The 27,254-nt window shown below is 37.3% G+C and overlaps 1 protein-coding gene across 3 annotated transcripts; it reads left to right on the forward strand.

Moving 5' to 3' along the window:
- Nucleotides 1-695: 695 nt before the first annotated feature.
- Nucleotides 696-25,902, forward strand: cacnb4b (calcium channel, voltage-dependent, beta 4b subunit). 3 transcript variants are annotated; one of them, XM_053499245.1, is made up of 14 exons: nucleotides 696-1,022; nucleotides 2,809-2,892; nucleotides 12,375-12,506; nucleotides 12,763-12,885; nucleotides 13,896-14,023; nucleotides 15,585-15,634; nucleotides 15,884-15,903; nucleotides 17,270-17,350; nucleotides 19,811-19,869; nucleotides 19,994-20,103; nucleotides 20,745-20,896; nucleotides 21,027-21,122; nucleotides 21,905-22,090; nucleotides 23,884-25,902. In XM_053499245.1, the coding sequence occupies exons 1-14, from the start codon at nucleotides 906-908 to the stop codon at nucleotides 24,151-24,153; spliced, it is 1,608 nt and encodes a 535-aa protein (XP_053355220.1). In that variant the 5' UTR covers nucleotides 696-905; the 3' UTR covers nucleotides 24,154-25,902. The 3 variants fall into 3 exon arrangements, with proteins under 3 accessions (XP_053355220.1, XP_053355221.1, XP_053355222.1); XM_053499246.1 differs by having other exon boundaries at nucleotides 696-968; XM_053499247.1 differs by lacking the exons at nucleotides 696-1,022; nucleotides 2,809-2,892 and adding an exon at nucleotides 6,075-6,656.
- Nucleotides 25,903-27,254: the final 1,352 nt, after the last annotated feature.

A 27,254-nucleotide genomic window follows, 5' to 3' on the forward strand; every position in this document is an offset into this window, starting at 1 on the left:
TGAAATGAACCTGGACAGCCCTAGCCAAAAGCCAAAAGACTAAGCAATGGCGTAAAGAGCGATAAGGAAAAAATGGAAGTAAAGGAAAGAAAAGGATAACGGGACAGGGAAATGAAAAATATAAAGTGTATGCACAGTAAAAATGAGAGAGAGAACGAGAGGGAGAGAGAAGAAAAGTGCGAGAGAGAGGGAGAGAGAAAATTGTGTAAAAAAAAAAAAAAGTTTGCAGGAGAAAGAAAAATAGTACATGCAAGGTAAAGAAAGAAAGATATGAAAATGTAGTTAAAGGAAAAAAGATTGTGTACAAGGGCAAAAGAAAGCAAAAATGTGTATGAAATAAGAGTGAAAATTAAAGAAACTTGTGAAAAAAGAAGGTAAATTGTAGGAAAAGGGAAAATAGTACATGCAAGGTAAAGAAAGAAAGAAAGAAAATTCTGCAAAAAAAGTAAATCCCTAGGAAAAAGAAAATGCATGCAAGATAAAGAAAGAAAGATATGAAAATGTAGTTAAAGGGGAAAAAGAGTGTGTAGGAGGGAACTAACGAAAGAAAAAGAAAAGGAAAGGGGGAATTTTAGGAAAAGAGTAAGAGGTATATGTAAGAGAAAGAAATAAAAATGAGAAAGCATGGAGCTTTTTTTCCCCTGACGTGCTGAAGCCGGACTCGTCGTAAGCGCGTGCGTCGCGCACACCGTCACGCGCACGCCTGCACACCGACCTGCCTGTCAGTCAGCAGTGTGGAGCGGCGGCGCGCGCGAGGCAGCAGCAGGAGTAACTCCAGTAGGTTTTATTGGGAAGGTGAAAGCGCAAACCGGGCGAAACTGGAGCAGACCGCGAGAAACCCTCCTAACCTGCCGTGGGGCGCAGCGGCCTCGCAGCCGCCCGTGTGGACCGATGTGCTGGCGGAAATGTCACGGCACATCTACATCCGCAACAAGATCGGAGAGGGCATCCAGGCGCCCATATTCCAGGTGAAGTCCGTGAGCGCGCTGCACACGCCTCCTGTTCTCAAGCTCAAAAGTGCAGTTGAGTCGATTTAACTTATGCTATAGTTTACTGCATCCATACAGTCTGCTTGTGTTGCGAGTCAAGGTTTGCTTTTGTTTGTTTTGTAGTCAGTTATAAATTAGGATTCACAGTGAAATGTCTCAGGCTGCACACAGAGATGAGTTAATGCACCATGCTTTGTTGCTTTGTTACTTTATATTTGAAACTTTACACTTTTAACAGTTCATGTTATCGCATGTATTGTGTGTATATAATTTCCTAAGTGTTGAAATTACATTCCATTTGCAGCCACCTGGACACACACACACAGATGGAGATGTGTTGTTATTAATATCAAACTGAATGTTTATTCACCACTAAGTGAAATTTATATAAATAATCTTTGTACAGCATCCACTTTAGCTGGACGTAGATCACACATGATTACTGACCTCTGGAGGAACATCCTATTTGGTGTCCTTAGTGAAATGAGCACAGTGACCCACTTTGACTTGGCCCTGTTTAACAAAACTCAGGGAAGAACGATCAGCTGGTGTCTCGGCTCACGTTCCCTGATGACTCACGAAAATGGATCAAATGAAGACTTCCTAATTAACCTAGCCCACAGAGGATGCTATTCGTGGCTATGTTGCTATAGGGTGATGGGAGGACAGTCAAACTGGGAGGGATTCAGTGGTATAAAGATTAACAGGAAATTAATTGATATGTTTTATATATTTTATTCCTATCAAATTACATGGATTTCTTTAGTGTTTTGTTGCTCTTTTGTGACTGAATGAATGAATGATGCTGATTGGGTCTTAATGAGTGAAATAATTTCGGTAGTCCTAACAGCAGCTCTGTTTTTGCTGTCAAGATTTTTTCATGTTTATCGATCACAGTAAACAAATTACACATTGGCTACACCACATCAACTGTACATGTATGCATAAATGGAGAATAGTTTCACCGTTTCAAGTTACACATTTGGGCAAAAATCGAATGAAATAATCTACATTTTTGTTGTCAAAATATGCCGTAATTGATCATTAAATTTGGCATAATATAAAATCAACAAGAAAAATGTGACTTGTTTTCTCTCCCCAAAACTATTCCTTTAAAGCTCTGTACTGGTACTGTAAAAGGAATACTAAGTTCAATAACCAAATCCCAGAATTAACACACTGGTCTCTTGGCTCTCCTCTGCTCTAAGCTTGGAGTAGTCTTGAGTTGTAAGCTGCTCTGGATAAAAGTATGAACCAAATCAAGGAATCTAAACAGTTTAGAGGATGCAGACGGCATGGGGAAAAACAGAAATGAAAAGTATGGAAAAAGAAAAGTAGCAAAGCATCTAAAATCTGATGTGCCAGCTCAGATTGCTACAGTATGTGAAGAACACAAGCTTTTGACCACCATTCCAACACCTGAACTACTAAACTACAACTTACCGAAATAATTTATAGCTTATAAGTGAGACTAAGAGACACACAACAGTGAAAGACGAGTTTAGGGGGCTTGCTCAAGGGCCCAACAGAGGCAGCTTGGCAGTCTGGTGCCTTAGATCAGTAAACCAAAGGCTTAAACACTGAGCCACCACTGCTCCTGTGTCTTATTTACAAATTATATAACTGTAATAATGCCTTGTTTTTGTCCTTATTTTAAGCTATGCTTGTGTAATTTCAAGTTCACTTTAATTTAGTTATTTACCTGCATATATTAACCACTATTTTTAATATTTTCATTCTTTCACATATTTTATTAGTTAATGTAGAAATAAAGTTCCATAGTTAAATCATGCTGAGTTTTTCTTTGCTGCCCTCACAGGTGAACAGAGGAACATACTCTAGACGAAGTCGCCTTAAACGATCTGATGGCAGCACCACCTCCACCAGCTTCATCCTCAGACAGGTGAGCTCATCTTGCTTCTTCATCGAAAAAGCAGTCTTCATGCTGATCTATTAGAAAAATTCTTAGATTCACAAATGAAATCTAAGAATTTAGATTCTCTGATTAACATTAGAGAATCTATGGAAGATGGATTTCTGGCCATGATGTTAATCAGATTTTATGCTGCTTTTCTTTTTTCCTTTTATGACAAACTGAAAGTACAGAGTCAGATTTAGAAACATTTTACTCACCATCTGCAAATTGACCTTATTACAGGACTATCAACACTTCTCTATTATATCTCATTTAAACAACTATTTAATGTAACTGTTGAGTGTATTTCCAGTGTATTATGAGTGTAATCCAACATAGACCAATAACTAAGTTCTAAACAATAACCAAGTTCTAAATAGCAGAAAAATCTTTACCGGAATAAAAGTGCTGTTACTCATTACGCAATGAGTATGCAAATAATTTCTCTTATAAATGTTGTAGCACAATTTCAAATTCTTGATCCAAGAATGTTAAAACAGGAAAGATTAAACACATTTATGAAAGCAGAACATATAAAAGGGAAAGTAACTGAACCAGAAATATTAATTAAATAATAGAAGTTAACCTCTAATTTTAGTAACAGAATCAGGCAACATTGGGCGGCTAAAAACAATAGCTATATTTCTAACCGCTGGAATGTTAGCTAGTATGATAATAACCCTGATCACCAAACTAGCTATCTAGCATTCAAGAAATTAATAATTAATTAAGGCTGACTAACAGGAGCTTTAGTCCTATTCTCACAGCTAGCATGAGAACTCAACTAGCTATACAACTAGCTTAATGCTAATAGCCAGCTGTAACAACACAAATTGCATTAATAAATGTAAAGTGTACAGTAAATAGCAGCAGATAGAATATAGTGATGATGCGTATAAGGTCTCATTTGTTTGATTTATAGGAATTTAGATTTTATAAAGCAGTCTGATTCTAAAAGATGTTTACTATTTTATCCAAAAAAAAAAACTGGAATTTGGACAATGTCTGCTCAGACTAGCATTTTCCTCATACACATTTTAGGAAAAAAATTATAATAAAGTAAGCAATCAACCTCATTTTCATTTATTATACATTATTATATATACATTTGCCTATTATTATCTGGTATATATACTGCTGGTGATTTCTTTCTGTGTTAGTGAATTAGCTAAAAAAAAGGGGGGGGGGGGACATTTCACATTACCTGAAGGTCACCAAATGATACATGAAACTAGAGTCTGGAAAAAAATAGCCCCAGTGTCACTTTGTTCCACAAATATCCAGTGTTGGATGCAGTACACAAATCCTGTACATAAGAATAAACAAGAGTTACCTTCTCCTTATACTACTTAAATAAGTATAAAGTAGAAGTCCTCCATTTACATTTCAACTCAAGAAGTACCTACCTTCAAATTTACTTAATTATCAAAAATACTGAGCTTGTATTTGCTTACTGTAAACTTTAAGTCATGGAAAAAGTCTCTTTTTCTTTTTCCAAATTTTAAACACCTGCTATATGATTAAGCATTTTATAGAGGGAAAATCATGCAATTAAATATAATAGTCAGCAGGTGGTGATATTAAAGCTTTAGATTTTACACACCACTGTTATGTAATGCAATACCATGCATAAATGTAGTAAGGTAGAAAGTACAGATATTTCTAGGATTTAGTGGAGAAAAGCTAAAAAGTATTCAGTAACAAAACTACTCAAATAAAGTACATTTCCTCAAAAACTGTACTTGGTAGCAGAGTAGAATAAGGCTGTGATATAACAAAATGTGGAAAAAGTGATGCACTGTGAATACTTTTCCGGATGCACTGTAAATAGACTTAGTTACCTACTCCCAGCTTTATCATAAAATGTGATTGGATTTTTATTTATTTATTTATTTATTTATTATATTTTTTTCATTTTGTTTTTTGTACATAAAATAATAGTTTGTAGGGCACCTTAGATTGACAGCACATCTATCCATCTCTGGCTATAGATGATAAAAAGAAAGAGATTAAAATAAAGTGTAGTGCAAATGAGAAATAATTCCTTATATCATTTCATTTAAGTTTTTGATTTTGTGAAGCAAGAACAAGAAAACTTTCTTTGGTAAACTTTGATACACTTGCTAGTTAGGAATTAAAATTAAGGTCATAATTTGTGTTTAACTTCTAACATTCCATTTAGCCTTAAAAATACTGTTTCATTAAATTATTATGAATGTCATACAAGAGCTGAGCAGCAAAGATTTTAAAAGTAAAGGAAACATTTGGAATTGCTTTATGGTAATACAGTTTGCACCAAAATTTCTACATCAAATATTTTCCTCAAAAGTATTTGAGCATCAAGGCCAGTTAGCTTCTGTTATCAGCATTTCTTCGGCAGAATGTTCAATGTCTGGTTGTTAGTCAATCAATTCTTTCTTGAAAAAGACATTGAAAATGGTTGAATTGGCTATTCCCGATGCTTATAAGTGGCTCTGAGCTTCAAGATGGCTTGCTTTTCTCCCATAGACAGCTCTTTGGTTTTCATGTTGGTTTATTCAAGGATCAACCAGTGAGTGGACATTCAGAGCAATTAATTGTTTAAAAAAACATTTTAACAGTGCACACCTGGGGAACAAGAACCCCCTGTCATTTTCCTGTTCCAATATGTTTAATCACTTGCAACAAAAAAGAGGTTGATTCATACAAAATGTGCTTTGTTTTTAGCGGATGTAAATATCATGCAATGAAAAATTAAATAGTGTTCTAGTATTTATTCGTTGTTTTATATTATTTGTGTATTTGTGTATTTTTACATTTTTTCTTTTTTTATAAATTAATTTACCTACGTGGTTGAACATTATTCTGGTCACTTATGGCACACAGTCTAAAGACCATATTCTTATAGATTTCTTTTTTTGGGCAGATCTAATTATAGAAATTTTTTTCCTATTCATCAATGATAGCCCAGGTTATGTTTTCAGATATAATCTAAGGTCAGTGCCGTGTAACAGAGTGCACTACACAGAGCAAATGAGCCTTATTACTGTACATTGAAACCCCATCAGAGAATATCTACTGCTCCACAGCCAAGAAGAATATGCGTCATCACCTGCTTGGCCAATCAGGATTGAGCTACCCAAGTGTGTCATCAGTCTCAGATTGAGGAAGGGTTCTCTCTTTCTCTCTCTCTCTCTCTCGTTTCTCTTTTTCTCTATCTGTCCCTCTCTCTATCTCTCTCTCTCTTTCTGTCTCTGTCTATCTGTCTCTTGGTGGTGCGCTGAGCCATCCGCGTCTGCATGTGCATGTATGCGTGTGTGTACTGAGGGATAATGAAATGCAAGCATCGAGCAGCGTCCGGGGAGCTTCTCCCAGCCTGAGGATGTGAGAGAATCGGAGGCTGAACGAGGGATCTTCTCCAAACTGCAGGCCAAGCCTTCTGTACGGGCCTGCCTCCTTTCCTTTTCTCTTTCTCCTCCCCTCTCTCTACCTTTCTCTCTTTCTCCATTCAATTTTCCGATAGACATCTCTTGCTTTTTTTGCTCCTCATCCTTCCTCTTGTGAGCAAGGGGATCGTCATCCCCCTCATCAACCTTTTTTTTTCTTTTCGTGGTGGTGGTGGTGTTAGTGGCTCCCTCCTCCTCCCCCACCTCTCCACCTCCTCCCCTCTCTGCCTTTTTTTTTTCCTTCTGTTCTTGAAGAGGATCTCTCTGGAATAGCAAACCTCCATGTATGACAATTTGTACCTGCATGGATTTGAAGACTCGGAGGCGGTGAGTGTGAACGTTTTTTTTTTCTTTTTTTTCTTTTCTTCCTGACTGGGATGTTTTTTTTTTGGGGTTATTTTTTGGTTACATTCTATGTGTGCATTCTGACTGCTGCTGCTGCTGTTGTAATTGTGCGACAAGCACTGGCTCAGTTGTGTGCTGCACACACAGGCCCTGGGAGATTCACTGTAACACGATATTCAGAGATGCAGCCAGCCGATCATTGGGGTCTACATGTTCGGTGGAGCTTGATGCATCTCTGCTTGTGTGTGTATTTGTGTGTGTTCATTATCACTTTACATTTACATTCAATTGTGGTTTTATTTTTAGCACTTATCAAAAGAATAACAGAATAATTGTTTCTCTGTAGTGCAACGATTTGCATCATACATATTTTTTTGCTTGATCTTGCCATCTTGATCATGATAAAAGCTCTGGCTATCAGAAAGCTGCATTCACCGTGACTGTGTTAAAGGGCCAGTGTCGTGTTCCGTGCTCGACTGGCCAGGTGATGATGATGATGTGTAGAGTGGAATGAGTCACATGGTTTACGTGGTGCTCTTGAACACCTGCTATAGGGGACAGAAAAAGCTAATGTGTGTGTCAGCAGACGCTACGTGAGTTCCTGCTTGTGTGTCACGTGGTGTGATGTAACATTCTCGGTGTGCTGTCACGATAGAAGATATTTTGGACAGTGGTGCATCAGGATTCTGTGTTTGTATCAAAATGAATCCAGATTTTGATGTGTATTTGTCTTTGTTGGATGCTTTTATGGCATAAGACGAGAATGGCAATGATATGCTCTTATGCACATGGAATTCAAATCAGTTTCATTATTAAAAAACATTTTCATTTTATTAGTCATTGGGGCAGTGGTAATGCAGTGGTTGAGGAATTTATGACTTAATGGTTGAGGATTTAAGACATCCTCTCAGATAAACTTATGTAGGCTCTAAACACTTTGGACTGTATGTTCATTTAATAAATAGATTTTAACAAAGAGTGATAAAAGTATACATTTTGTTTGGGTGTCCATGAGCTTTTTTTAGTTTGTCTGTGTTGGACAAGACTTGATGTTACTAGTTGAGAGTATTAAAACAGATTAATAGGAGAAATTACAGAAGACAAAATATTTAAGACATAAAACCTACTTGTCCTAAACTCCTAGACTTCTGAGTCGTCCACAACTGCTTCAAAATCGTTTGGGCTAAGATACCTGCTCTCACTTACTCACTCATCGTCTATTCCGTTTTATCCCATATACAGGGTCGGAGAAGACCCCGAGCCTATCCCAAGAGACTTAAAAGACACAAGGCAGGGTACACCCTAGATGGTGTGACAATCCACTGCAGGACGCACACATACACGCACTCACACACTCTGAGCAATTTGGGGACACCAATTAACTGACACCAATTAATTAATCTGCCTGTCTTTGGACTGTGGGAGAAAACCCACCAAGCATGGGAAGGATATGCAAACTCTATGCACACAGACCTGAGGTGGGAATCGAACCTGGACCCTGGAGGTGCGAGGCCACAGTGCTAACCACTAAGCCACCTTACTGCTGTGTTGTGTTTTTTATAGAGAAAAAGGGTCGGGGTCAGCCAGGATACTGCACTCCTGGAGCAGATAGGGTTAAGGCCCTTGCTCAAGGACCCAACAGTGGCAACTTAGCAGTGCTGGTGTTTGAAACGTGCTTGAACTCTTGACCTTCTGATCAGTAACCCAGTGCCTTAAATGTTTGAGACAACCCTGCGCCTTTAACCCCACTTTGAAAAGAAAAACTCACTTTTGTAGCGACACAGAACCTTTACAGGTTCCTCCAGACAGATCAGTTAGAGAAGTTTTTAGCCTGTTGGATAAAACATTTTTCTCAGCAGAAAGCAAAGCTCAAAGTAACCAAGAATGTGTTTCATTTTCCATCTTAATGGACCATGAAAAGGCAGAAATAAAAGGAATTGCTTCACAGAATCGCCCCAGTGTTAGAAGTTTCATAACAATCCAATGAAAGATTTGAGAAGAGGTGTGTCCTGTCTGTGTCATCCTGAGCCCTTTAATGTTAGAGTGTAAAGTTTTAGTTTGAATTTTTCCTACCATGTAGTCATTATGGGTTGTATTTCAAGTTGAGTGCATTGGGCAGTGGTACCTCAGGCGGTTGAGGCTCTGAGTTGCTGATTAAAGGTTTGGGGTTTGAGCCACCAATGGCTATATATAATACCCAGCCACTGAGATGCAGCGCATCCTCCAAAGGTGGGTTCTGGCAGGAAAACTACTGGCATAAAACCTGTGCTAATAACCTGCAGATCACATGATGCAATAATGAATTAATACTGAAATCTTGTAAATGGAAAGCATTTTTTATACCTCAGATGTCACAGTCATGTGAGAATGAACTTAAATTTTTCTTGCTCGGTATAAACTCTAGGGTGCAGTATTAACCGTGGAGATTACCAGAGGAGTGGTTAATTCTCATTTGCTGTCAGTAAGCTTTCCAGACATGAGACGTCTTCCAATATACTGTAATATCTAAACACTTATCTAACAATGATTTCAGCTGTACTGTATCTATGGCAACAGGTAATTAGAGAAGAGGTTTTAGATTATTACTAGTAAATCAGACAGTTATTACTGAAATAGTATTATAACCTTGGGAGATGGGAAAAATCAGTGTTAAAATTAAGCACTATGTGAAACTATGTACAGTAAGAACTTTGTTATAGTTCTAGCACAGCTGAAGGTAAACTGACTGGACATGCTTGGACATATGATGTGTATACCATGCATGCATTTTTAATGTGTCCTCACAAAGATGAAATTAATAAAAGAATAAAGTGCTTAAGGTACTTAACTAGAAGTTAGAAGACCAAGGGACACTGACCAAACCGTACATAAATATGGATTTGTATGGACCTGAAGTTGTCATAATTATTATTTTTTCCCCACCTACTGCCCTCTCAGCACAGGCGGTATGTGTTGTGTAGATCATGTTTAGTTAACATGCCTGCTACCCACACTTTTATAGTGCTGAAGGCACCACGGATAATGAATATCTGTATTTCTTCACTTAATTCTTATAAACAATGCAGCATCTGAGTCCTTTATCCTTAGCATGATATTGAGGGATGAATGTCAGCCAAACATTCTTTTATATAATGTCTCATAGTTTTCTTTATTAGCCTCTTGAATCGTACATTATGAAAGGGAAAAGCATTCCTGATGACTTTAGTGGACAAAACCTGTGTACATAGTTAGACATACAATATGCTGTCTACTCTAATTTTATATAGCTGTATCGCCATATAGGGCATTGATGGAAGCAGGGATATTAGGGACTTTAAGTTGGTCATGCATCTCTTCATGCATAAAAGCACCAGCGTCTACTAGCAATGAAAAGTAATAGGGTTTAAAGCACCAAAAAAAAATGATAGGGTATACTTTCAAGTGCTGGAGTAGGGTGATAGACATGCTGAGTTTTGCTGCCTCTGTGGTTCAGAAGCCTGATTAAAAATACTGTACCTCCTGGAATTAGTAGAAGTTTAAGGATTGAGATGGCAACCAAAAAAAACTAAACACTGAAGAAGATATGGGTCAAAACAAGATCAGGCATCAAACGACAAAAATTCTAAAGGATATCTGAAAAACTAGTCAGACGAACAAGTCTATCAGGGATGAACAAGGTTTATATATCTAGAGAATTAGAAAAATTTTGCAAAGAGACAAGTGTACGACTGTGATCTTTAATATGTGAACAAGGGAAGTGAATAGTTCAAGGGGGTTCCCTAGAACTCAGAAATGCCTGTTTACAGGTAAGGGCAGTAATGCCTTTAGTTGGTTTTGTAGCTGTTATAGATTATTGCAGTTAACAGCAGATGAAAAAAAGACACTATATGCTTTTTCAGTCAGCGTTTCTTTTCCCAATTTTTTGGCATTAAAGCTTTGTGCTTGTTTTTACAGGCAGTGGTATAGTCACTATTGTAAACCTATTCTTAAAGACCTGATCTGGACACCAGGAATGAAACATTATTAATAGTCAAAAAGTTTCAAATAATCAGATTTGCTGTTCTTTTTCATTTAAATAGGGAAATGTAGTAAATCATGGCATGTTGTAACTGCAGATGCAGAAGAAATGCCTAAAAAAGGAAACAAATCTTGTTTGAAAGATTTGAAAAGTCTCAATATACAGTAATTTAATTTATAAATTGGTTAAATCTTTTAAAATCACATGATTTTAAAGGATTTAGCCAATTCATTATTGTTAAATGAGCAAGACTGATTTAGCATGTTTTCAGCGTAACACTAAAAAGTAATATGAAAGCAAACCTAATAAACTGTATATGTAAGGGGCACAAGAACAGGATTATTAATGGCATATTAAATCTGTGAAACACATCATCTGACCCCAAGATGTCATTTTGCAGCAGTGTTATCGCATCGAAATCAAAGACAAAGGACGTTCATTTGAATCCTAGCTTTTTTCCCAGAATCATCACTTCTGGAGGTGAAAGATAAGCATGCATGTGCAGTTCTCATTTCCCGAATCAGGCGTTTTGTGATTGGACTCGCCGTACTCAATCGGGTCCCTGCTGAAGTAAGCCTGAACCGAGCGCCTGCTGCTGCAGTGGAGGAAAAAGTGCTTTGACATGGCTGGTGTGTTGAAGTGTATGGGTATTTTTTTCTTTTTTTCTTTTGCCGACTGCAAGGTTTTTTTTCTCTCTCTCACTAATACGATATTGACCCAACCACTGAGTTCACTGACTTGAGCTAATGTCGTTTCCTGTTGGATTTTCACAACAAAACTCATCCAGAACTTGTGCGTTCACTCATAGCGTTTCCTCGAGCCGTACCGATCAGGATATTCTTAATAGACTTGGTTTTTGAAGTTTTGTTTGATTATATTCTGGCTGCGTCTTTCCTTCGTGGATCATGGCGATGGATCTTTCTCAAGACCTGATGGAGATCCCAGATGAAAATGTACAGATTTTGTATTGCGAGGTCTTTCATGGTCCTGAGAAGGTACTGCATTGCTGACTTAGACAGTAGTAGGCTGAAAAAATCTTGCTGGAATAATATGATGTCAATTACTTGTCTATTAGCATCGTCTATTTATTGCACAGGATATGTTCACTCAAGCTTCAGTTACGTGTAAGAGAGCTAATGAAGTCTTCTCAAAATGCCCTTTCAATACTGGAGACTTAAGAAAACAGAGAAAGAGAGAATTATATCTGTATATGAGTCATCATTTTCTTTTCTTTTTTTCTTTTTTTTGTAAAGCGATTAAAAGGTTGTGGGTGGAAAAACATATAAATGGCATAATATTCAACATTTATTGGAAATGTGCTGTCATTAGTTATGCTTCCAGTGGTAAAACATCCTGTAAAAAGATAATGGAAGATATTAAACCAAGTAAGTCTTAAGTATCGGGAATTGTATTTTAACATGCAAACCTGGAGATTTTATTTATTTGCTACTTTTAGATTCTCAGATTACAGACATTCAGCTTCTTTTTCTTCCATAACTCTTGAGAAGTTTAAGTTTTTATGAAGTCTGCTTTAGAGAGTGCAGTTGTCATACTGAGCTGTGTGAAGGAAGCTACATGACTTTGGGTATACCTTTAACTGCTCAGTTTAACTGCACCATTTCTCAAAGGGTTGAGATAAATCCGTTACACTAGTACATGTATGCGTGAGTGTGTAAGTCATCTTCTATTGTCTTTCTTTCCAGGGCTCAGCTGATTCCTACACTAGCAGGCCATCCGATTCGGATGTGTCATTGGAGGAGGAGAGGCAAGATGTGGGGAGCCAGGGCCGGCAAGAACGAGAGCAGCAGGCTGCTGTTCAGCTGGAGAGGGCAAAGGTCACTCTACACTATACTTTACTATATCCTAATCTCCTATATCAATGTTCATATCAATGGGTTTCATAATGCCAATAATGCTCTCAAGTTCTATATACGTTATACGTATTTAAATGTCACACCGTTACATAGACGTACAGAGTTCTGGATCCTGAGTCATGTTAACATCGTTTTGTTTATGATTATAGTTGTGTAACTTTGTGTCTTATTTTATTATGTTACTACTGTCATTAATGTATCTGTTGTGCTGTTACAGGCCAAAGCGGTGGCCTTCGCCGTGAAGACTAATGTCAGCTACTGTGGAGCGCTGGATGAAGATGTGCCCGTGCCAGGAACAGCCATTTCATTTGATGCTAAGGACTTTCTGCATATCAAAGAGGTATAGTGGCCTCATAGCATTTATCTCATGACGATGATTGCAACCCAATAGAAATAGCAAGAGCTGTTCAGTACTTTAAAAAAGTATTAGTTGGTTATCAATGAAACCATCAGTCTTGAGCAATGCATTATATCACATTATATATATATAAATAATGTGATATAATGCATTGCTCAATATATATGATATATATATATATATATATTAAATATATATATATATATATATATATATAAATATATATATATGCTGTACAGTATGAAAATGAATTTATACAGATATAATGAAATGAGATTAAACACTGTACATCAAAGAACAATCAGGTATTATTGGGGCTCCCATGTGGCCCACGATTGTCAAGAGATCACGAATTCAGATCATGATGGTGCTAAAGCCATCTGTGGCCGAGCGTGAAGAGAGAAATTGGCTGTGCTCTTTGAGTGGGTGGGAACTGGCAGGTGACCAAAGTGGGACGAAAAATGGCAAGAAAATCTAAAAAAGGAAAAGGGTCTCAATGCAGAATGTTGAAGCACGCAATTTAATTTACCTATAAAGGCCACTGCCATTCAAGTAGAACTAAATATAATAGAGGGCATACTGTACATTGATGGGGGGGTATATTAACAAAAAGATATATTAACTGTGAACTTGCTACATATTGGTGTACTCACTTTTGACATTTTCCCAGGCATGTACTTTCATAGTTCCCTTATGCTTTTGCACTATGAAAATGTAATTACTTTTCGTGTTTAATATTAAACTAAATAAAATAATAGGAACCTCCCAAAAGATATTTTCTCCTTTTTAGAGTCTCCTTTTTAGCAGTTTTTTTCAAGCCAAATTCACATGTTCAATAATGTATTACATGTATAAAGTGTATCCAAAGTAAAAAACAATATATATTGGTTTAATAATAATATTAATAATAATGTTAACAAAAAGATAGATGAAAAGAAAATACATCACCACAACACACACTGTCTATGTTCCCTTATTCCATCAAACTGTAGAAGTTTAATAATGACTGGTGGATCGGGCGACTGGTGAAAGAGGGCTGTGAGATCGGCTTCATCCCCAGCCCTCTGAAGCTGGAAAACATCCGCGCCCAACTGGAACAGAAGAAGAGCCGTGTTCAAGGGTAAGCGCCGGGAGGGAATTAAATAAATAGGTTAGAGCATTTGGTTTTCTATAAAACTGTGAGGATTTTTTTTTTGCAGAAATTAAATTGTGAAAAAAATGTAATTATTAATGATGACCAATTTAATGGCATTAACAAGTTAATAGCAGGGGTAGCTCAGTGGTTAAGGCGTTGGACTACGGATCGGAAGGTCCCACTTTCAAACCCCATCACCACCAAGTTGCCGCTGTTGGGCCCTTGAGCAAGGCCTTTAACCCTCAACTGCTCAGATGTGTAATGAGTTAAAATGTAAGTCGCTCTTGCTAAGTTCATCCGCCAAATTTATTAATTTTTCTGTAATGTGTTTTAATTATTGTCATGAAGCTGCAAATTTTAGCATTTTTTTTATTTAGGAAAACATTTTCATGGTTTTTGTTTTGTACTGAGACAATAGTTTGGTTTGGTTTCTTAAAGTAATTCTTTCCTTAACTGCCTTCTGCTACTAGAAAATCAAATGCTCTCCATAGATATAGAGATATGTAGAATATATGTGTAGAAATAGGTAGAAATAACAATGTATATGTATAATGTTATGTAGTCTGAAAATTGTTACTCTGTAGTTGGTTTGACCATCGCAGAAAAATTACAGCCAGCCTCGTAAATTTTGTAACAAAGATACGTTTTTTTAAGTCACCACCACATTGAAAGTGAAATGAAACACAAGGCTTTGGGCTTAGTGGCATTACCCATTCAGGAAATTGTAGCCATTTTCATACATAAACACCACCATTTTGAGAGGCTCATATATAACGGAACAAAGTAACATGATTACAAACATAAGGACTGCCTTTAATACTATTCTATGTGGCCAACAATTGTCTAATGCCTGGAACCAATAGACATGACCAAATGCTGAGTTTCCTCCCTTGGGATGCTTTGCTAGGCCTTTACTGCCTTCACTCGCTTCTTGAGAGTTTCATTTCGAATCGGTGTGGTGATGTACAGCAGCCAAATGGCAAAGAAACTTATCTTTGGGGCCTGACTGTATTTCAAGTGTATTTAGTACTAAAATGTTTTTATTCTAAACACATTGCCATATATCACTGATTTTAGAAATTGTTCTTGTCAGTGGGGTTTAAGGTATTTATTATCATATTTGACTAATCAATATTAGTTTAAATCACTTGGAAATTTCCACCCATTGTTCTTGTCAAATCAGTCTCTCTGTCACATTTGTAGTTGTTTTGTCTTAAATATGTCTGAAGTTATTTCTTGTTGCCTTCCATAAGCATACAGTATCCTAACCTTCATCCCAGTATAAAGTAGTACTCCATATAATGCCTTTAATAGAAAAGAATGGAATTTCTTTGTTAGACATATTTAATGTGTTTCAGTTTTATAATAGTATAACATGATAAGGACTGCGCCTAATTGCTGTAATAGTAATAAGCAGTGACTGATGATATATTAACATATTAGCCTATAGTTGTAGTTTATACTCTATAGATTAGCCTATTGTTGTGTATAAAGAGGCACTAATACTGTGCTCTCTGTGTCTCTGTTTGTTCGCTCGTCTCTTTAGTAAGTCCAGCGGAAGCTCATCCTCCAGCTTGGGGGATGTGATGTCATCAGGTGAGCCTGTGGTCTGGGGGAGGGGCTTTGAGAGATTGGGGGTGGGGTGGGGTCACAGGAATCACCACGAAAAACATCAGTGGGCGATTTTACTGCATCACTGCCCTGCGTAAGGCTAAAGAAAGAACAAGCAGCTTCTTGTGAGCATTGGGCAGCGAATTATAATGATTTGACTGGCTGCATGAAATTTAGACATTTGCTGAAGCCAGAACAACTATACTGATGTGCTGTTTCTTTTTCTTTTTGCAGGCAAGCAGAAACAAAAAGTGGTAAGTGTACAACATGGGTAAAGTCTTCTCATTCTGTATTGAGTACTATGAGCTGAAAAGTAAGCTTAAAAGCTGATATATTATTCAGATTTACTTAATGAATTAGTAGAATTATTTGTCCTGTAATACAATTGCAATGTATAGCAAAATAGTAAAGTAAAAAGCACAAGAGAGTAATTAATAATTTAAAAACATGGAAGTACAATTTATTTACTAAGCCTTTCCTCAGTAAGGATTAAAGCCCACCTGTGTAGGATACCAAGTCAATAATCATATGGGATTAACCCCCCTGGTTAATAACAAAAAAAAAAAAAAATTTTACAAACTTTTTAAAAACACTAACTGTGTTTGACCGATGGCACTTACTAACCTAATAACCAGTGTAAGTATCTATCCAATGACGTAAACCTAAAAGCACTTTTTGTAAGTCGCTCTGGATAAGATTGTCTGCCAAATGCCTAAATGTTGTGGGATGATGTGACCCAATGCAAAAAGTTAGTGTTTTCACCACAAAGTTAATTATTTCACACCAGACAACAGCAGAGCCAGACAGTACAGGGTTTCCCTTATATGAGATCACATTAGGATGCAAATCTAATTGGTATTGACCAATACAATAAACACACACACTGGAGACACATCTTAATGTCTTAAAATGACTAAACAGTGATTTTTGCATAATGGGTTTCCTTTAAAGTGTGACATATTATACATTTACAGGTAATCTTCAACTTATCAACATTCAAGTTATGAATTTCCACAGCGGTTCTACTTTCGGTTCAATAATGGAAATAGCTCATGTGTATTGTACAGAAAAATAGACACTGCAGTGCTCCAGACCAATATTAACAATTACATACAATATTTTCAATGTGTAAGTGAATGTATAAAATGGCTGTCCTGTAAAGCTGTCCCAATGGTGAATAATCCGAATTTCGGAAAATCCTCAATCCTTCCATTCTGTTTTTTCTCTTACTATTGAAGTGATTAAGACACAAACATGCTTGTCATTTAACAGGGAAACTACAAAGCCCTAGTTCCTTTGTTAGGAAACTAGTTTTACCTCTTTATGTACAGTAACTTGCTGACATTAAGGAATAATTTAAAAAATGCAAAATAAAATAAATGCTAAATCTACTCACAGACTACATGGATATTTTTACTATTCAAGTCTGTTTGGAAGTTATTTTATTTGTGATAACATCCAATTTAGCACATTAATCTTTAATCATTAATCTTAAACTTGCTACTTACTTTCTTACCAATCATAATCAAAAATTCAACAGCACTGTGGTATAAAATAACAAAAATAATTATTAACACACTGAAGTAAAAGGAATGTCTCCATATCTATAACTCTTTTTAGACTGAGCATGTGCCTCCCTATGATGTCGTGCCCTCCATGAGGCCTGTGGTTCTGGTTGGTCCATCACTAAAAGGATATGAGGTACGAAATTTTATTGTTCTAATTATCTCGATGTCCTTTATTGGGGTGAGATGAGATATCAAAATTGCTGAAATTTTTTTTTAAATCTAGTTATATATATACAGTATATATTCAGTGGAACCTTGGATTACGAGCATAATTCGTTCCGGGAGTGAGCTTGTATTCCAAAACACTCAAAATCAAAGCAATTTTTCCCATAATAAATAATGAAAATTCAAATTATTCGTTCCACAGCCCAAAAAAATAAATACATAAAAATAATTAACACAGAATATAAAGTAAAAGTAAATAAGTGTTTATTCGCACAGGCGCTGTGTGTGTGTGTTTTTTTCTCTCTCTTGCGCTGCAGAGTGTGTGCGTTATGTGCACGTAATTTGACACCGTGCCAGTTCACACACTCTCTTTCTCTCTTGCAAGACTTGTTCGTTTTCCAAGTAAAAATTTATTAAAAATCTTTGCTCGTCTTGCAGAACACTCACAAACTGCGTTAATTGCAATCCGAAGTTTTACTGTATATATATATATAAAGCAGATAATTCTCAATACACAAATAGTAGTGTTATGCCACTTATTTTCCTGTTATTTAAATGTGACATAGTAATTAGATATCATTATACTGAAATCTGTATTCATTTTTGTGGTTAAACCACAGTAACCCTCAGTTAATATTAACCTTAAGCCTTTATGGTACGTGCAGGTAAAAATGAGTCTTCTTTACGTATTTGTAAAATTTGAAGACACGTTTAGCTGGATCTAATAGGATGGATTGATGGATGGATGGATGGATGGATAGATAGATAGATAAATAAAAACGTACATATGTTCTTACGTACATGCATACATACATAAATACACAGAAAAGAGCACAGATTTTCCTTCATTTTATAACGATATAATCCCAAAATATGAACTTTGTTATGGACACAGTTAATGCATGACTTTGCTTTCATTTTGTGCACCTTTTATACACTAAAATGCAAAGTTAAAATCCCATTTTTGGTAAATATATAAATGCGACACCGGCTGAATTCTGAAATAGATTCTGTGTGTCGGCTGTGCGGACTTTTTAGGTTTTTCCCCTATGTGTTTGTGTATGCATGTCTGCGTTTTGCGAGCTGCAGAGATCGCTAAATCTGTACACCCCTCTTAGTCTACATGCGTGGACAAAACAAAAAAGCATGCCGCTCCTCCGCTGCTCAGTTGCCATGGCAACAACCTTTCAGTATCCGAGAGACGTCAGCGGTTGGAAAGTAGAGCAAGGTTTGAAATTAGAAAATGAGGGAGTGAGAGAGAGAGAGAGACTGAATGAGAAAATTCAGGCTATATATATATATATATATATATATATATATATTCAGGCTCTCTCTCTCTCTCTATATATATATATATATATATATATATAATGAGAGAGAGAAATAGTGAGTGAGTGAGTGATGGAGCTAGTGATAGACAGAATGAGAGGAAGAGAGATGAAAATAGAAAGAAACTGAGAAGCTGTCAGCCCTGTCTAGCTATGACAAACACCGAACCATAAATAAACAATAAGCACCGATATACAGTATACACTGATACAAATATACATACATTTATTCACATTTATTAATTAAGCAGATGATTATATTTAGATTTACAGTTGAACAAATTGTAAATTAGACATAAAGGCAAAAACCAATACAAATCTAATATAAAGATAAACAATAAATGTATTCCATATATGGCCAGTTACATGTGCAATGTGCTTCAAAAAAGATATGAAGCAGAACTTATCTCCATGAACTTAATGTGTAGTAACTTTTACCACACATCCTAATCACAGTCTGGAACAAAGAAACAGTATGCAGCAACTGGGAAAAGGATAATCTACAGTATATTAGTAATGCAAAACAGACAAGCTTACAACAACATAAGAGATGGATGCAGGACTGGGAAGTGAAAATGAAGACTGTCCCAGGAAGAGGATGGGCCAAAGCGTCATGCTTAGAGGGGATTCATGACAACTCAGTCGTCACCTTACGACTCCCTGCTTCGGTTCTGTCCTTTGCTCGGGTTACGATGCATGTGGTGTGGTTTATGTGGTTCTCCAGTTTCCTTCCACCTTCCAAAAACATACCAATGGGTAGACATACTTATGTAACTTATCCCTGTGGGAAGATGTGGGCATGTTACCCTGTGATGGACTGGCTAAGTATTCAGAGTCTCATGCCTAGTCTTGCCTGAATCTACTGCAACCCTTTCTAGGATAAAGTAGTTTCTCAAGATGAATGAACTCACACATACACAACCCTACAGCCGTATAGTCACAAATAAGTGAGAAATGATCCACAAAAACATCAAGATCAGCAACAAACCCTGGACAATGACCTACTTTTCAAATATCAGCACTACTTAATGCATTCACACACACACACATACACTCATTTATCTCTTCTATTGCATGCGTGTGTGTGTGTGTGTTCATAGGTGACTGATATGATGCAGAAGGCTCTCTTTGACTTCCTGAAGCACAGGTTTGATGGCAGGTGAGAAACTAGATAGATTAAATACTTTTAATGACTTTGTGCATACACTGTACACTTGCATAAGCCTACTGTAAGTGAGACCAAACCTAAATGCCTGTGTTGTTTATTTGTTTGTCCTATTTAGGATATCCATTACCCGTGTAACTGCTGACATCTCCTTGGCTAAGAGATCTGTGCTGAACAACCCGAGTAAGAGAGCCATCATCGAGCGATCCAACACCAGATCGAGTCTAGGTAAGAAAACTAAAATGCAAGTCTAAACTTGTTATTAACATTTGAAAAAATGTGATCTTACATCAATCATAGCAACACTAGCCAATCGTCAATGGCTGTAAGCTCATGCATGCGGAAGGGGCGTGAGTAGCAGTTTGAGAAGACGAAGTTGGCTGGTAACTTGTGTTTTGGAAGAAGCAGGTAATAGTCACCCTCTGATGACGGGTAGGAATTAGGGAGAAAATCAGGGAACCGTCCCCAAAAATAAATACACAAATGAATTAATGCATTTTCCTGTGCATATAGTGTATGTCATGATATGTAGCACTGTTTTGCACGTGGTATTCGAATTAAAGCAGGTAAATCAATTTCCAAATGAGTTTATTGTAATGATGTACAATAAACTCCAGACACAATAGATAGTCTGCCTTAAATAAATTACATAATGGTCATCAGTATGTCACTTTATGTCATGCTGTGATACCCTGAAAACATGACATTAGGTTATATGGGTATTCATGAATATTAAAATGCTGTAAGTTTTTTGAAAATGTCCATTCCTTCATTTAGTGACTCTAATTAAAATGTAATGCTGTTTATGCATCGTCTACGTCTGCATTCCATTGGAAGCCTATTATGTTCCCATATATTTTTGTCTGCAGCTGAAGTGCAGAGTGAGATTGAGCGTATCTTCGAGTTGGCGCGCTCCCTGCAGCTGGTAGTTCTGGACGCAGACACCATCAACCACCCGGCTCAGCTGATGAAGACGTCACTAGCTCCCATTATAGTTCACGTCAAAGTGTCTTCACCGAAGGTACTCCGAAATATCTTAAATTTGTCTTTTCCCCAATTGTGCTGTGAGAACATGAATACAAAGGCCATAAATATCTGAGCGGGAAAACTGTTTCGAAAGCAAGTTCATGATTGTCGTTTCTGCTCGGCAGGTTCTCCAAAGACTGATTAAATCCAGAGGAAAATCTCAGAGTAAACATCTCAATGTGCAGCTGGTAGCAGCTGATAAACTGGCACAGTGTCCACCAGTAAGTCTCTCTGTCTCTCTCTCTCTCTCTCACACACACACACACAGTTGGTGTTTACATATGTCCATCTGGACTCTATTTGAAATTGTAAGGACCATTTCCAACAGCGCACAAACTACTGAAACTTCTGGCAAAACCGACCAATTAACATCAGTGACTGATCCAGTAATAAAGCATACACTTTTTAGTAACTGCTCAAGGTGATTACCTACAACAACTTAAAAAAAAACATTGTTTGTTGTTAATTGCTTCCACATTATACCCAGCGCATTGTCTGAAACAAAAAATGTCAAACTAAAAGGCTCCCTAGTATCTCCGCTCAATTCAAACCTTTTTAAACTTTAACTATTTTTTTTTCTCCAGCATACTCTGGTAGTAAATGCAAAACTTCTGTACAAAGTTTTTAAGGACTGGCAGGTCAGGTACGGCCTTCTAAATATCCATAATCTTTGGGATTTGCTGTCTTACCCTTCTGCTGGCTGATGCAATTCTTTTCTTCCAGCATTCAATATTGTGCTATACTTACATTCTATCAACTAAATCATTATTATTTTTTAGTTTTAAAAAGCGTACAATGTTGACAGAAGTCCACAAAATTACTGATCATATGGGGTGCCACCTGATGGATCGGACAGACTGGAGTCTAAAGGCGTCTTTCCTGTTCAATTTATGCATTAATGTCACACAATGAAATACAGTATATATGGTAATGGACATGTAAATAGATATGAATACAGTCATCTTACCGTACCGATGTTTCTCCCATAATCCCTCAATTGCAGGAGATGTTTGACATCATTTTGGATGAGAATCAGTTGGAGGATGCATGCGAGCACTTGGCCGAGTATCTGGAGGCGTACTGGAAGGCCACACACACCTCCAGCAGCACTCCACTTAACCCACTGCTGGGGCGGAACCTTGGCCCCTCTGCCCTCGCCCCATACCCCTCAACTATTTCTGGTCTACAGGTCAGTAACCGCGCGCACACATTTTTATTGTACAGTGCTCAGCATAAATGAGTACACCCCACTAAATTTGTCAGAAAACCTTTAGTTTCCTTTCAGAATCAACATTTTCTATGAGATACTATACTACAAAATACTATCATAAATGTGGGCCATTGATTGCAAACAAGATTTGTTCATTTGAACACACAAAAAAGTGATTTTTCTAACAAATTCATTCAAGCCCATGTTGCAAAAATGAGTACACCTCAATTATAGTCTTAGGAGAAAAGCCACACTTAAGACTACAAAATTCTAATTAACAGACATTCAACCACAGGTGAGTCTAATGATTCATTTAAAAAGTGTCCAGCAGACAGGTGACTATAAAAGGGTATTACTTAACAAAGAAAAGTAATGCTGTCAGCAATGGCTCCACATGGAAGAGAAATGTCACAAAATCTGAGAAAGGAAATGATTTCTTTACACAAAAAAGGTGAGGGCTACAAGAAGATCAGCAAAGCTTTACATATCAGTCAAAATACTGTAGCAAAAGTGATCCAAAAATTTAAGTAAGATGGAAGTGCAACCATCATACAGAGACATTCAGGCCATCCATGGAAGTTAACATCTCAAAAGGAGCGTCTTCAAATGAAAAGGGTTGAAGAGAATTGCCATGCAAGTTCACTGCAGTTAGCTTAAGTAGTAGAAAGCCAAAGTGGAGTGACCGTTTCCCGTGACACCATACGGTGCACACTGCAGAGGAATGGCATGCATGGGTAAAAAGATGAAAAAGATGAAGACTACTGGGACTCTATACTTTGGAGTGATGAGATATAAAGATCACTCTTTTTGGAACTAATGGTTTCAAAACTGTATGGTGTCGTAAAGGTGAGGATTTCAAAGAAAAATGCATGGGGCCTACAGTGAAACATGGTGGTGGCAGTGTCCTTATGTGGGGCTGCATGAGTGCTGCTGGTGTTGGGGAGCTGCATTTCATTGATGGTATCATGAACTCAACAATGTACTGCTCTATACTGTAGAAGATGATGCTGCCATCACTCTGTGCACTTGGTCGTTGTGCACTTTTCCAACACGACAATGATCCAAAACACGCATCTAAATCTACTGTTGCATTTCTGAAGAAGAACAGGGTGAAGGTGATTAAATGGCCAAGTATGTCCATGGGGAATTCTAAAGTGACAAGTTGAGCATCACTCTTTATCCAGCATCCAGGCTCTATAAGAGGTTATTCTTGAAGAATGGAAAAAAATAGATGTTGCAATATGTCGCCAACTTGTTCATTCCATGCCTAGAAGACTTGGTGCTGCCCTTAAAAAATCACGGTGGTCATAAAAAATACTAGATGTAGTAGTTTTTGTTGCGGAGTGTATTCATTTTTGCTTCAACCCATTTAAGTAAAACTAAAGATTTTGTAATCTAAGTTATATTATTAACCTTAATTTCATGTTATGGAGTTTTAAAAAAATGTTCAATACAACGCAGCCTTGTGAAAATTTTGGAAATTGTTCTTTTGTTCATTGAGCTACTGATTAAATTAATACTTTTTAAAGGGGGTGTACTCATTTATGCTGAGCACTGTATTTCTTTCCAACTTCTAAAGCTCTGAGAATCAATTCTATAAATTTTTTTTATATGACCAGAGACCTTTAATTACTACTTCACTACAAAGACTGAGTCATAGAAAATTCTCAGAAATGATTAACATTAAAAAGAACTTTTCTTTTAAAAAGATGTGTGTTCTTGTGTATTGTATGGAGTAGTAGTAAGTTTTCATCAAGTGTCCTCTGTCTCAGAACCAGCAGGGCCAAAGAACGCGGCACTCCAACCACACAGGAGACCACTCCACAGCCAACGAGCGGCGCAACCTGATGACCCCTGATGAAAACTACCACAACGAACGCCCTCACAAGGGCCGGGGCAACCGCAGCTCATCAACACAGCAGGGTCGAGAGCACCACCACTACATGGACGAGCAGCAGGACCCTTACCAGGACAGCTATAAACCGCACCGCAACCGTAGCTCACCGGGGAGCTACAGCCAGGACTCCCACCATCGGCTCTGAGCGTCCCTTGCACTTGAGTCCATTTTCCTTTAATGTTGCGTTTCTTTGGTATGCATTGAGTTTTTTGGTGGACATCATAAGCTCCTACTAAAGCCCAGTCACCTGACCTGCATCTCCATCTGCACGAATGACATGCTGAGATTAATGTGGATCGTCCAGACTTCCAGCACTTCGCCATTCATGCGTTCTCTTCTTTCTTTCTTTCTTTCTTTGTACGTGTGTTCTGTTGCTGTTACTAAAGGCGAGATTTTCCCAGCCAAAAAAAGAAAAAAAAAATTAAGATGTTCAAAAATAAATATATCAAGTGATAGCCCTGACAGTGACCGGAGAGTAAACAAAAAGCCCACAGAACAGATCCACACTGTGTGCTTAATGCATGCTTTCTTCGGTGCTGTGACACACAGGCTCCTCAGACGGTACAGTCAGGCATAATATTGATGATATACCAACCCACTGCCAGTGATATTTTGTTATATTTACAGAGTATGAATAGCGGTCTGCGAGACCAGGATCTTAGAGTCTTCCACGGCCTCTGGATCTAGTTGTGGCGAAAGGGGATTTTTTTATACAGTTGAATAAAAGATAAGATACTTTTTGCGCCTTGAACACTATTTCGTTTAGTATGAGAGAGTAACTTCTGTGAAAGTGCTGCCTCGTAGCTTCCAAGGTCTCAATGGCCCTCTCAGCATAGACCACTGTTTGCTACATAGATAGATAAATAGATAGTTAGCCGCTTAACCAAGAGATGCACACCATATTTGCTGGTAAACAGTAGTGTTGCTCTGAGCTAGGTTATAAGACATATAGGTAACATTGCTCTTTAGATTTCAACCTTTTTTTTTTTAGATAGTAAGCATGAGCAGATCCCAGAATACAGTACATTTGCAGGACATGTCTTCATTATAGGTGCTGAGTTAGAAAAGAAAAGTTGGTACTCCCTCACTGTCGTGTGGGTACCACTTCGGTCTCGGCGACTGAAGTTGTGGTTGATATGCTTCAACAAATTCTCAGGCTCTTCAAGATCATAATGTGCACTGATCTTTTGAAGACAAACCGGATTTACAATTTGGATATTATTAGCTAAAGTTCTCTCTTTTACTTGAACGCGCCATAATGAAAATGCCAATCTAAACCATGGATTATAAGCATGCATGTCAAGGAACTTGAACGTTCGAGAGCCTGGATTTTCTCTCATTGATTTATGCTAGTTTGTGCATTAAAAAAAAAAAAGATATTTTAAAATAATAAGAAAAAAAAACATTGCAACCGCAAGACCTAATCAAACACGTACATTCTGTATGCAGTTGTCTATGAGCATGCTTCTCTGTTAATACTATAATTGAGGATGAATGAAACAAGTGGATCGAGATTCAAATGCCCATAACTCATCATAACTGCACTGAAGATTCATCTCTGAGTTTGCTGCTTGAGACAATCACACAGACCTCCTCTTTTCATCTGGAAACTTCTTCATCTCTTCCCAGCTCCATTCTGAGCTCTAACTCAAGAAAAGCAAAAAAAAAAAAAAAAAGATCCATATTTTTGCTTTTTGTTTTTCCTTTTATCTTTCTATTTTGTGAAATTAATGAGGGAAATGCAAACTGCATGCACAAAACATGATTTTAATTTATAAAAACAGATTTAAAAGAAAAAAATGTTTTATGGAAATAATAGTGTAAAAGATGACTCTAGCAGTATTTAAGTTTTCTTTTACAAAAAAAAAAGATTAAAGCGGAAGAAAAAAAAATAAATGGCCATTTTGAAAATGTGTCAGATTGTTTATTGGGGTGGAGGAGAAAAATAGCGATAAAAAAAGACAGAACTGTTGTTTTGTGTGATGTGTAAAATTCAAATCTACTAGAGTGACAACAGTTTCCACGGCAAACAATATGCTTCATAATTATAATTTTTGGTTTAAAAGATAAAAACTCATTAGAACAGGATGAAAAAAACTATGTATGAGGTAGCTGATATGCTACACAGTAAATGAAGAGTCTTTTATGCTACTGTATATATTATAGTACACTATGGTAAACTATAGTACGTTCCATAGTATTACATTGGCTTCTCATATATTACCTTGGTAGACACCATAGGACTTTATAGAGTACCAGGGCAGCTACTATGACTTTTCAGTGGGTACCATGGCAGTACAGTGCAGTGCGGTGCAGTTGTACCTGAATGTGTTACGGCTCTGAGTTTGTGATCAGAAGTTCGACGCTGTCTGCTTCATAGGCGCCATATCATGGCTGACCCTGCTCTTCAATGTACAAAAATGTTTATGTGACAATTAATGCCGACTTACTATAGAAAACACCATGGTCAGTACTATGGCACTTCCGTGGGTACTGTGGTAGTACTATGGCTAAGGGTGCTCAAGCACCTTTTATCCTTCTATGCAAAATGCAATTTTTGTTTAAAGGTGAATCAAGAAGAAGATTTACTATTTAAAATTCTTAATTAAGTCACTCCAAAATTTTATTTCTCCAATAAATACACAAGAGCCTTAGCTGCCAGTAAGTCGGGTTTGCAGCGGTATTGTGTGTGCATTGTTGTGTGCATTTCACGAAACAAAGTGTTTTTACACACATGCATGTCCCCAGATAACACCACAGTTGTGCAGCTTGGAAAAGTATTAGCAGGTTTTAAATGATGCCTTGTTTCTGTATGTCTCAATAACTCTCTTTGTCATAGTTCAAAATTATTTGTTATAAATAGTTTGTGCTAAGACAGTATTGTCACACCATGCTGCAAATCCCAATTATATGGATTAATTTTCAAAACAAAAAAATAAATGAACGGAAGAGAAATCCATATCAATATTTTGTTTGACTAACCTTTGCCTGCAAAACCAAAATAACCATCAGTTCTTCTAGGTACACTTGCACACAGAAGTCAGCAGGTAGGTTGTTGGACAAATCTCACCTGAATGTAGTCTCCCTTAAATCTTTGTGTGTAATCCCTGAAAGACTCGATATTTAGATCAGGGCTCTGTGGAGGCCAAACCATCACTTCCAGGACTTCTGTTTTTTTCTACAATAAGGATAGTTCTTAATGACATTGGCTGTATGTTTGGAGTCCTGCTGCAAAATAGATCTACG

This window comes from Clarias gariepinus, chromosome 6 (genome assembly GCF_024256425.1).
Source record: "Clarias gariepinus isolate MV-2021 ecotype Netherlands chromosome 6, CGAR_prim_01v2, whole genome shotgun sequence".
Lineage (NCBI taxonomy): Eukaryota > Metazoa > Chordata > Actinopteri > Siluriformes > Clariidae > Clarias > Clarias gariepinus.